A 12378-nucleotide genomic window follows, 5' to 3' on the forward strand; every position below is an offset into this window, starting at 1 on the left:
ATTCATGAGCAAAGAAGTTGAGAGTTACAATATCTGGTGCTCTGCCAATATTTATAAAACTCCCTTAATGAAAAAACCATCCCTGAAAATTGGAAGCATCAGCTCTTCTTAAAATCCAAGGTAAACACTGAGATCGGTCAGTTTGGGCTACTGATCTCTCTAGTACATACCTTGCTTGTGTTCATTATCAGCTTTATACTAACAGGGTCATATCTCAGCCCTTTTCAGTCAAAGAACATAATCAGAAAATTAATACATTTTTTCTCCTCATTTTTTTCCCCAACCAGAAGCAGCTTTTTTGGGGGGCCCCCACACAGTGAAGGATGATTAAACCCCGCCCCTTGCAGCCATGGATATTGCAAATAACTAAAGCTTGCTTGCTAATGTTAGTGGATAGTATTTCCACAGGCAGGATTTAACCATGCCATGGGCGCTATGTCAATGGTAAAATATTTAATAGAATTGTGAAACCTTTTACATGACAAAACACAATTACTATAACCAATTTAAAAATTAGAATAAGAGTTATTATTACTCACCTGTTTATTAAGTGTGCAAGACTGCTGCACTAGCTTTTGCTGGTTTAACAGACGTTACAAAATATCAAGATAAGATAGCTTACTGCCTGTGGTCCCCAGCAACAGCAGGGTTCACTAGTGCCTAAAGTCAGCTATGCCTAAGGTTAATAAATTGATTAATGAGAAATGGAGTGTTTGGTTTTCATCTGTCAGTGTTTTACTCTCTCTGCTTTGTAGTTCAGCCATACTCTGCCTCACCTGTACTCAGTGCTGAATTATGTGTCTAGTGTATATGGAGCTGAAAATTATAGGCAGCCTATTTAGTGTTTCAGTAGCACAAGATTTCAGATTAAAGTGAAAACAGACATGGAAAGCCTATTTCATATGTGCAAGCCTGGAGCTTCAACCCCGTCACTACCACTTTTTATTTACTTAACTGTTTACATCTTTTTACCTGGAAAGTCTGACTGGGAAATTAACCAGCTCCGTGGTTACTTATACAAAGCTACTTTGAAAAAGTTCAAAAGATATATTAAAGTAAAAGCATTTACAACTTTAAAAGAGAGGCATCTCAAGATTTAAAACAATAAATTGACTGCACTTTGCAAAACACATACATTCAAGTGAGTTTTTTATACCAAGTTAATAGAAAGACAATTTTGGTGATTACGCTGTACAATACAGATACTTTAACTTTACCTAACTGCAGATTGGGAGGTGAAGTGTCACTACTGTACACACACACACACACACACACACACACACACACACACACACACACACACACACACACACACACACACACACACACACACACACACACACACACACACACACACACACACACACACGCATATTATCCGTCAATTGTGCACACACACATGCTTCTATACATACATGTAAGATGTGCATTACACAAATGTACTCACATGTACATGCATATATATATATATATATATATATAGAGAGAGAGAGTTAAAGTACTTCTGATTTCCTTTTTCTATTGTTTTTAATGAAAGAGCACATAACACATGCATGCTACAGTAAATTCAGCTATATGTCTTGGTTGCCATCAAGGTTACATTTTTTTGTAGACTAAAAAATACTCATACACTCTACCTGTGCAAAGATTAACTCAGTGAGAGATCTCGCTTCTCATGGATCTGTGCACAAGATACACATCCCCCTCTGGAAGAATGTCAGAAGAAAGCATAAAATACCTTTTTATAAACAGTATCAGTGCACCTAGTTGATGGGGTTGCCACCAGGCTTACTTCCTATACAGCAGTCCTGATTTGGGGAGTTCTGTCCTGGGGGGGCATGAAAATGGTAAATGCCTTGATACTTTACAAGAATTACAAGAACAAATATCACAGATATCTTTGATACTACATTTAAGTCATCTTAATATATATAGCAGTATAAACAACCAACATTTAAAGCTGAGTATTTTGATACTGGGATGCTGCTTATGTAAATTTGTCAGAAGAGGTGACAACTGCTTTTAAACACCTGACTGATCTAATTACGTTGTTTTAATATGAAAGGCATGGCTACATAGAAAACAGCTGTGAATCAGTGTACGTTCTCTTCCAATCTTCAATAAAGGCAGTGGAAAAGAGATTCACACCGCTGTCTTTCTTTTTTATTACGGCTGCTGAGCTCCTGACATCAGCAGAACTAATTACCTGAATAAGATTGACAGTAGTACCTGACAGGGTAAACTACAGATGTTCTTCATCTCACATTGCTGCAGTCCTTACTTATGGGTAGTCCGCTGTCCTTGGTCGGCCCGAATACCAAAGTATTAGGCTGACGTCGGTCATGGGCACCTAGATCTGACATCAGAGCGTCAGGGTATAAAGGCGCATGACCGACGTCATATCCTCAGTCTTTTTTGCCGCATGGTCCGATGCAGAAGCAGCGTTGCAAGTGCCGTTCGGCATTCTGAATTTTTCGTTTTCGGAGTATCAGACCGATACCAAGTTGGGCTAAGTACCCCGTTGGGGAATATTTTTGTTTTTTCTTGCCTCAGTTACTTACCGGATGTCAGAAAAAGTGAATAATTGTATTTCTTGTGGGAAACAGATACCGCATAGAGATTACCACTCGCTTTGTATTCCTTGTTTGGGACCGGAGCATGACGTTGCCGGGTGTCGGTTTTGTGCTAGGTTTAATAAGCGCACTATAAAACAGAGGTTAGATTGTGCTAGGTTAGTCTTTGGCAAGAGGTGTAATTATAATATGCCGTCGGATGTTCCGACGCCTGCTTCTACTAAGAAGTGCAAAGACAAATCTTTAAAGCCTAGGCAGGATGATTCGTCCGTTTCGGACGCCGGACCTTTAGAAGCTACAGCTGAACAGGTGGATCCGGCTGAAGTTTCTGTTGAGTCCCAGGGGGAAACTTTGATTTTACAGGATGTGGCCTCTCAGGAGGCAGGTCAGGCTGAAGGGGCCTCTCAGGTTACTATTCTCCCTTCTATGCCTAAGGTGGTTAGGCCTTCTGCTACTGTTTCTAAGGCTCCTTTTAAGGGCAGGTCTGTCTTGCCTTCCTCTGGTGTCAGTTCTGGTTCTTCAGGGTCTGTGCCTAAAAAGCACATGCTTAAAATGGCAGAGGATTTGATTACTTTAATTAGAGGTTCTATGCCCCCTCCTGATAAAAGGCCCAGGATGGAGCCAGAGTTGGAAAGTTTGGAGCAGGCCTCAGATGATTCAGAATCTTCTGCTGAAGACATTCAAGATTTCCCTCCTTATTCTGATTCTGATGCAGAGGATTCCACTCCTTCTGCTTCTCCTCCAGAGGATTTTTCTTTTTCAGAAACTCTGCATTCCATGAGGGAGCATTTTCAGTGGGAGGGACAGGATTACTCTGAGTCACGGAAGAGACTTAGGGAGTTCTTGTTTTTACCACAGCATAGACCCTTAGCTATACCTCCGGTTTTGGATGTTGTTTCAGATGTTTTTCGAGCTTCCCTTAATCCAGATTCTGTGCCTCCTGCCCCAGTTAAACCGGACAGGTATTACAGGGTGCCTGAGGCTCATAAATATCTGTATAAGAGTCCTAGGGCGGACCCAGAAACTATTAGTCAGGGGCCTAAGGGTGTTAGAGCCTCTGTTGTTAAGAATCCGGTTCCTCTGGATAAGGAAGCTAGAGCTTTGGATAGATGGGGTAAGAAGGTGTATACCTCTTCTACTTTAGCAATGAGAGCTTTGAACTGCCAGTTTCATATGTTGAAGTATCAGAATTTCCTCCTTTCTCAGCTAAGGTCTAAAGTGGATGCTTTGGCAGAGGGCATAGAGTGTAAAGAATTGCAGGATTTAGTGCATGTTTCTGAACAGGTGGGTAAGCACTCTTTGCAATGTGGTTTTGATGCTTTACAGGCTTCTTCTAGGGTGGCTGCCACTGGTTCAGTTATTCGTAGGCACGCCTGGCTTAAGGATCAGAATTTGTCTGAGCATGTTAAGTCTAGAATTCTGGATGCCCTTTACAGTCTGAAGTTTTGTTTGGTCCTCCTGTGGAGTCAGTCTTAAAGAAAATGGAAGACAAGGCTAAGTCTATGCAGACTGTTAAAGATTTTTTGCAGGTACAACCTCCAAAGTTTAGTAGAAATTGGCCTACTAAGGGGTGGACATACCCTTCTTCTGATTCTCAGTCTAGGGGTAGATCTAGGCGTGGTAGGGGCAGAGCTCAGAGTACTTTCAGGCCGAGACAATGGAGTTCGCCTGCTCAATCTGCTGGTGAGGGCAGGGGCCAGTCCTTTCGTAAACAGGCCCAATGACCTACATTTTCAGCTGCCAGATTCTTCTTGCCTGGCAGCTCCTTTGGGAGGAAAGTTGGCTCTTTTCAAGCAAAATTGGCATTTAGTCACCCAGGACAAATGGGTATTGGACATTATAAACCGAGGTTACAAGTTCTATTTCCATACCATGCCTCCTTTCAAAGGCATGCCAGACGTCCCTCCTCGGCAAAGGATAGAGGCTCACTGACAAATTTCTTTACTTCTTCAAATAGGAGCTATACAGCCAGTTCCTCTGTCAGAAGTGGGCCTAGGATTTTATTCCCGCCTGTTTCTAGTTCCAAAGAAAGGGAACACGTGGAGACCAATTTTGGATTTATCTATCCTCAACACTTACCTGGACATTCCAAAGTTCAAGATGCTGACTTTACAACAACTTTTACCTCTGTTGGGAAAAGATCACTGGATGGTTACTCTGGATCTCAAAGAGGCTTACCTTCATGTTCCTATCAGGCCCAGTTGCAGGTGGTACCTGCATTTTTGGGCTGGAAATTTACATTATCAGTTCTCTGCATTGCCCTTTGGCTTATCTACTGCGCCCAGAGTGTTCACAAAGGTTCTGGCTCCAGTGATAGCATTTTTCAGACTAAGAGGAATAGAGATTTATCCTTATTTGGACGATTGCCTGATTATTGCACAAGAAAAGGGCGAACTTCTTCATCATCTACAGTATGTGATGGCAGTGTTAAGATGCCTAGGGTATTCTGTGAACGAAACAAAGTCCAGTCTAGTACCCTCTCAGGACATGTGCTTTCTGGGTGTGAGACTGAATACAGCTTCCCAGATGGCCTTTTTGACCCCGGACAAACAAAGAAGCCTTTCTCTTTATTTCCATCAAATGTCTCTACGGTCCAGGCTGACTGCAAGGACAGTCCTTCAAGCCTTGGGGTTCATGGCATCTTGTATTCTGGTGCTTCCCAATGCCAAATTGCATATGAGGAAGCTTCAATGGTATCTCAAAAATGTATGGACACAGCACTGCCAAGATCTGGACACTGTCATTCAGATAATACCTTGCATTCGGAAGGAGTTTTTGTGGTGGGCTCAGGAATGTCACCTAAACAAGGGACTCTCTGTGACCCGGCCAGAGGCGAGTCAGATTCTAATGACAGATGCCTTGGACAAGGCTTGGGGAGCACACCTCAATGGAAAATGGGTGCAAAACACGTGGCCTGTCAAACTCCAACATTTGCATATCAACTTGAAGGAAATGTTAGCAGTCCAGTTTGCATTGATGGCTTTCAAAGATTTACTTCACCCAGGGCAGGTGTTGATTCAAACAGACAACACTACTGTCATGTGGTACATCAACAAGCAGGGGGGAACCCATTCTTACCCTCTTTGCAGGCAAGCGATGATTCTGTGGGAAACTGCTCTCAATCTACACCTCAATCTTCAGGCAAGGTTTCTACCAGGAGCACAGAACTCCTTAGCAGATGTATTGAGCAGACAAATAGTGGATCCTCACGAGTGGAAATTGGATCCTCGTGTATTTCAACAGTTGACAGTGTTATGGGGAACTCCAGACATAGATCTGTTCGCTTCTGCACTAAATTACCAGTTGCCAAAGTTTTGCACAAAAATGTTTCATCACACAGCTTGGAAGGTGGACGCTCTATCATTCAGTTGGAACAATCTGCATGTATATGCCTTTCCACCTCTGCCTCTTCTTCCCAAGGTACTCTTGAAGGCCAGACAAGACAAGCCAACCATGATTTTGATAGCACCGGATTGGCCTCGACAACACTGGTACCCACTACTGAGGAGCTTAGTACGAGAACCTCCATGGCCTCTGCCTTTGATTCCGCACCTTTTGTCACAAGAGGACAGTCACTTCCTCAATGTCAAGATTCAGTCTCTACATCTAACAGCCTGGCATATTCTGTTTTAGACTCTGGAGGGTCTCAGCTTCCACAACAAGTTTTGAATGTTATTTTGGAGGCCAGGAGGCCTAGTACCAGGAAAGTTTACGCTGATAAATGGAGGAGATTTTTATTTGGAGCAAAGGAAAGGACTTTGATGTCTCCAAACCTGATTTAAGTGTTGCTCTTCAATATCTTACTGAGTTATTGGACAAGGGTTTGTCTTTCTCCTCAATAAAGGTCCATGCTGCAGCCATTTCTGCTCACTATGATTGTGACCCTCCTTTATTCTCTCATCCTTGGTTTAAGCAATTTCTTAGAGGGCAAAGAATATAAGACCCCCACGTAGAGCTCCTACTCCTGCTTGGGATCTCAATTTTGTGTTGGAAAAACTTACTCTACAACCTTTTGAGCCTGCAGCTACTGCCGAGTTAAAGTATTTGTCATGGAAAACTGCTTTTTGTTGGCCATTACCTCTGCAAGAAGGGTTTCTGAATTACAGGCCCTCATGGCAGTGGAGCCTTTCCTGATTTTTCATAAGGATAGGGTATCTTTGCGTACTAATCCTTCCTTTATGCCTAAGGTGGTTTCTAGTGTGGCCTTAAATCAAACTATTCATTTGCCTACTTTTATGCAAACCCCAAAATAAAGGGAGAAAATTTTGCATACTTTGGATATTCACAGGCAGTTGCGTTATTATTTGAGCAGAACCAAGGAGTTCAGACAGTCTCAGCAATTGTTTGTTTCTTTTGCTTTGGGTTCACAGGGTAAACCTGTTTCAAAACAAACTATTTCTAAATGGATTGGGTTTTGTATTTCTTTCTGTTATTCCCATCATGGTAAGGAGATTCCTGCTGGAATCAGGCCTCATTCCACTAGGGCTACTGCTACTTCTACGGCCTTTCTAAGGGGTAGCTACAAAAGACATTTTGGAGGCAGCTACTTGGAGTTCAGTGCATACCTTTTCTAAACATTACCACCTTCCTCTTTATTCTAAGTCTAGGGCTGGATTTGCCACTGCAATTTTACAGGGCATTTTAGCGGCCCCTAATGCTTTATGATTTTTACCATCCTCCCTTTCCCGTTGCTTTGGGATTCTACCCATAAGTAAGGACTGCAGCAATGTGAGATGAAGAACATAGTACAGTTTTGTACCTACCATAAATGTAGATGATCGAAGATCCACATTGCTGCAGTCCAATACCCTCCTTCCCCACTGTAGTTAGACTTGGTGCTATGCTTTAGGTGATGGTTGTTGTTGGGCATGTTTTTGGGAGGTATTCTGTTTTTGGCTGTGGCCTTTCTGGTTTGGCCTTCTGACATCTGGGGCAAGAAAAGACTGAGGATATGACGTCGGTCATGCGCCTTTATACCCTGACGCTCTGATGTCAGATCTAGGCGCCCATGACCGACGTCAGCCGAATACTTTGGTATTCGGGCCGACCGAGGACAGCGGACTACCCATAAGTAAGGACTGCAGCAATGTGGATATTCGAACATCTACATTTATGGTAGGTACAAAACTGTACTATTTTTCTGTGTCTAGTGTATGTAATGCATGCAGAGACCAATTCCTCTACAATGTATATGAGAAGTTATGCTTAAAAAGTGCCTGGGTTTTCCCTTCCTTTGATTCCAAGGCAAGGAAATGAAAGTAGTATAAAGTACAAGCAGGTTTCTGGTACCTGCACAATACTAGAACCATACTGTAGGGAACAAAGCAGCCTAAGGTTTGAGTTAACTGTAGCAGGAATTGTAGTTTTCCTTTATTGCTTATAAACACAATGAGTGAAAATACAGCCTAGGACTCTTGACTCTAAAGAAGAGTACAGTGTATTATACATAACAACAAACACATACCTCATCCAGTAGACATTTACTGTAGACTGCATATTCATGTCTCAGGGCAATCAGCAAAGCCACGGGGTTGTACAGGCCACCTGCCCATATGGACTTTAATATAAATGATGTTTTCTTCATAGTAGATTCCACTGCCTTTTCAAGCCACTCTTTTAACTGGAAGTGCCTCTTCTTCAGATCTGCAATGAAACAGAGTACATAAATGGAAAATAGATTTCAGATAAAATTACATTTCAAATAAACTTGTGAGGCACTTAGGCATAAGTAACATTCAGAAAACAACAATGTCCCTATGACATTTTAAAAAAGAAAACTGAGAAGGAAAATGGTCAGAGATCAGTGAAAACAGTATACTGATAATCTTTTACAAATCTTGAAAAACATTGAAGATACAGAGCAAACCACTGTTTGTAAGGCTTTAAATTTAATAGTCAGCTACTTTCATTCTTCCTTTATTTTACATTTTTCTAGTGGTGAACTGAACTTGGCCAAATGATCCTTTTTAACCATGGCATGAGTAAAAGACAAAAAGATACACTTAATATGAAAGAGAGTAAAGCTTGATAAGTTCATAATTAAGTACAAAGCTAGCTGCCAATGTGGGCCATTTCAATCCTAGCCAATTTATATTTTTGTGCTTGAATTACCCTATCCCATTTAGTTAGAGACTGGCCATATATTATCCCTAATGAAAATAACTGCTTTGATGGGACTCATGCATGGAATAAAGCATTAAGGAGATGCCCCTGTCCATTAGTAGTTCAGGGGATAGTCCTGGGGTAAATTATCTGTTTTACATCCATAGATCCAAGTTGCACTTGAATATGGATAGGGATGAATTTTATTTTATGTTGATTGGGAGTATGTTCCAGGGTACAGTATCTTCTGGGAGATATACCTATCTCCCTGAACTGTTCTGCTAATGTTGCAGAAGAAGTTTAGATCCCTACATTGAGTATTTTGATGCCATTTGACTTGATGATTTGAAGTAAATCAATCAGTATTGGGTCAGAGGATCCTTGTATGCCAGACACAGGTTACCTCTTAACAGTCTGTAGGATACTGACTCTGAGTCAGTCCACATAGGACATGTTGTTTAGCTCTTGATTCATTTTAAAAAATTGTCTCACTGGACTTTACAGTTGTTGTATGTGTCTGGACAAATAACTGCCAAAGGGAGCATTATATTCAATAACAGGCCAAGAGAGGGCTTAGTAAACGGGGAGAATGGCATCCCTAAATTTAGACACAATCCCTTTGCTTTTAAGCTGTTCGATATAGAAGACATTTCTTACACCAATGGACATATGTTGTCCAAAAGTTAGGTCACTGTTCACATAAGTTCCCAAACCCAGAACAACCGGATCATCTCTTAGGGGCATATTTTTTTAATGCAGTTGTTCCCTAGGATAGATGACTTCCAACAGATACAATAATGCATTTTTGGCATTTAGTTTCAGTCCATGACTTTGGCACCAGTTATTTATTTGGGACAAATCTTCCTACAGGATGGCTAAGTCATTTGGGAATTAAATGACTGATCCTAGCTTGCAGTCATCTACAAACTTAGTCAGTCAGAGCCCCTTGGTACTGGCTTTTGCTTCAGAAAAATAGACACCAAACAGATAAGGTCTCAGCAGGGAACCCTGGGGGACTCCACTGGTGACTGGTCTCTTAGTGGAGGTAACTTAACCTATTTTGATTTCCTGTATCTTATCTGTGAACCATTCTCCAATGAGCACATAACATAGAGTTATATTCCCAGCTGATTTAGCTTTTCTACTATGCCTGCATGAGGAATTGTGTCAAAAGCTTTTACCAGATCAATAAAGAGACAGTAGTGAACTATATTAAAATGTAGTTATACCGCAGGAGACAAACCTGGAAAGAATTGAACATGTGAATTTGATAAAGAAATGTTTCAAGAATGATAATTCAGCAGAATATCTGGGGCAAAGGAAAAGAGGAGTATTTATATTAATTGCAAGAGGGCCTCCAATAGTGACAAAAGAGGGAAAAAAACAATAATGGTAGATTTGTAGTACTAAGGGGCTACTGGCAAGGGAAGAGGATTACACAGTCATGTATTCCACCTAAAACTGCTATAATGGAGCTTAAAAAATTCTGGGAGAAAATCAGATTTCTGCAAGAAATTTTACTTATAGGTGGGGACCAGAAGTTGGTTTGTAAAAATGAAGATGTGTGTTGGGGGCCTAGAAGGGAAACTATAACAAAGAAAGGTAGATTTTTTTGGAGAAAGTTATGAAAATGTTTGGCATGGAAGATGTGAATTCAGTGCTAGGAGTTTGGAGTAAATTTACATATTAACCCCCCCCCCCCCACTTACAAAAACTGGGCTAGGCTAGATAAAATTTATATTTCACAGGAATATGTGCACTTAATTGAAGGTCTTGATATGTACCCAATAACTATTTCAGATCTGTCGCTAATAATAACTAAAATGAAAACACATGGTAATGAAATAAAAATGAGATACTGCACTTTCATACCTATCCGTTGAAAAGAGAGGAATTTAACGAATGAGTTTTGGAAATCATTCAGGGCCTATTAGAGATGATAGATATTTCTTCTGAAAATATAGCAAGTGAGTGTGATAAAATGAAAGTGGAGTTTAAATCTAGGGTGGAAATAAAGGAAAGGGAGATATGGTTAAGAAGTAACAAGAATTATTTAAAGGGACTGACAAATGTTAAAGAATTCCAAAATAGGGGGAATCCCACAAAACCAGAAGAGGAGCAAATGCAGAATGCTAAACAGAAAATGTGGGATTACCTTGATAATGTGTATGAGTTTAGAAAGACTGCTATCAAGCAACTGTTTTTTGATAATAACTACAGCACAAAAATTTTTAGCACGACTCATGCAGCAGAAAGTAGAAAAGGCTGTCACCGAGCTTAGGGAGACTATAACAAGGAAGATAACAAAAGATCCTGTAGAAGTACTAGAAATATTTTGAAAATGTTATAAATGTCTGCATAAAGCAGAGAAATTTGGAAGTCAAGAAAAGGTGTAAATAGAAATGTTTATGGAAGAATTAATTATGCCAAGGTTAGAGGTAGATAAGGTTCAATTATTATCAGGATGGGAGGAGATAAGATAAAAATTGTGATGTATACCCAATCTACAGGAATAGATTGTATTTTTGTGGATGTTCAGAAGCTAGGAGGGAAAAATCTGATGATGATCTGGAAGGTTTTGTTTAACAGTATTTTAAGAGGAGGAGAATTAACAACATCCTGGAAGAAAGCAGTGGTAGCTGTAATAGCTAAACAGGGCAAATATCTATCAGATCTAGCTTCATACAGAAGCTCAAGAAACAAGGAAAGACTGGGATTTAGGAAGCAGACTTTTAAGGAGAATGACAATAATCATACAGAATATTATATACATAAAGTAGCAGATAGTATTTTAAGAACTACACCAGCACGGGAATGTAGAAAAGAGATTCTGCTGATAGGAATGATTGCAATTAGAGATACAGAAACTAGGAAATAGGGGGCTGGAATTTATTGGAGAAAACTGGCAAAGGATCCAAGGTATTGGGAGCGAATAACTAGAAAGGGAAAAGTAATAGAATGAGAAGACACCAAGAATTTATTTGAACTGCAGGTTAGAGATTGCTGTCCCTATCAAGGATTGACATCAGAGTATAGGCAAAGAGAAATAAATAGGGGGTCCTAAGCAAAAGACCAACACTGATAGAGTTTTTAATAGAATCTTGAACAGAAGCTGCAGTTAAAAAATGAATAATTAGTAGAGCATATAAAATATTGCATGACTACTTTAAGAATCAATCAGAGGAGCTTAGAAAGGATTGGAAAGAGAGACTGAATAAGCAATTCACAAAGAGACAACGGGGATATATATATATATATATATATATATATATATATATATATATATATATATATATATCTTCCAAATATGCAACAAAGTCTAGAAAATTTAGGATCTTTCCTTGGAAATGTTTACATAGGTATTTTTATACTTCAAGTAGACTGCAAATAATTTTCCTGAGGTAGACAACAAATGTTAGAGGTATGATGGAGAAGAAAGAGATAACCTGGAACATATTTTCTGGGAGTATAATGAGTTGGTAGCCTTTAAAGATTCCCTGCTGACTGCTTTGTCAGAGATACTGAGTGAGCCCACTGGTGTATGTAAAAAAACAATATTTTTGAGTTGTGATACTGAATCGGAATTGCCTAGACATAGTAAGGCCTTGCTGAGTCTAATTATGGCAGCTGCCAAAAAAGCAATTACTAGAAAATAGAAATCAAAGTCTAAACCAACTTTACTGGAAGTAGTAAATATAGTAAC

The 12378-nt window shown here is 40.0% G+C and overlaps 1 protein-coding gene across 1 annotated transcript in view; it reads right to left on the minus strand.

The window, feature by feature from the left end:
* LOC122787923 (dynein beta chain, flagellar outer arm-like) overlaps window positions 1-12378 on the minus strand; it is a 5188001-nt gene that overhangs the window by 391363 nt on the left and 4784260 nt on the right. Inside the window, exon 95 of the mRNA XM_044054850.1 lies at window positions 8038-8216. Within this exon, the coding sequence (XP_043910785.1) occupies window positions 8038-8216 (179 nt within the window). The remainder of the gene's footprint in view (window positions 1-8037; window positions 8217-12378) is intronic.

This window comes from Protopterus annectens, chromosome 13.part0 (genome assembly GCF_019279795.1).
Source record: "Protopterus annectens isolate FY-2018-M chromosome 13.part0, PAN1.0, whole genome shotgun sequence".
NCBI lineage: Eukaryota > Metazoa > Chordata > Ceratodontiformes > Protopteridae > Protopterus > Protopterus annectens.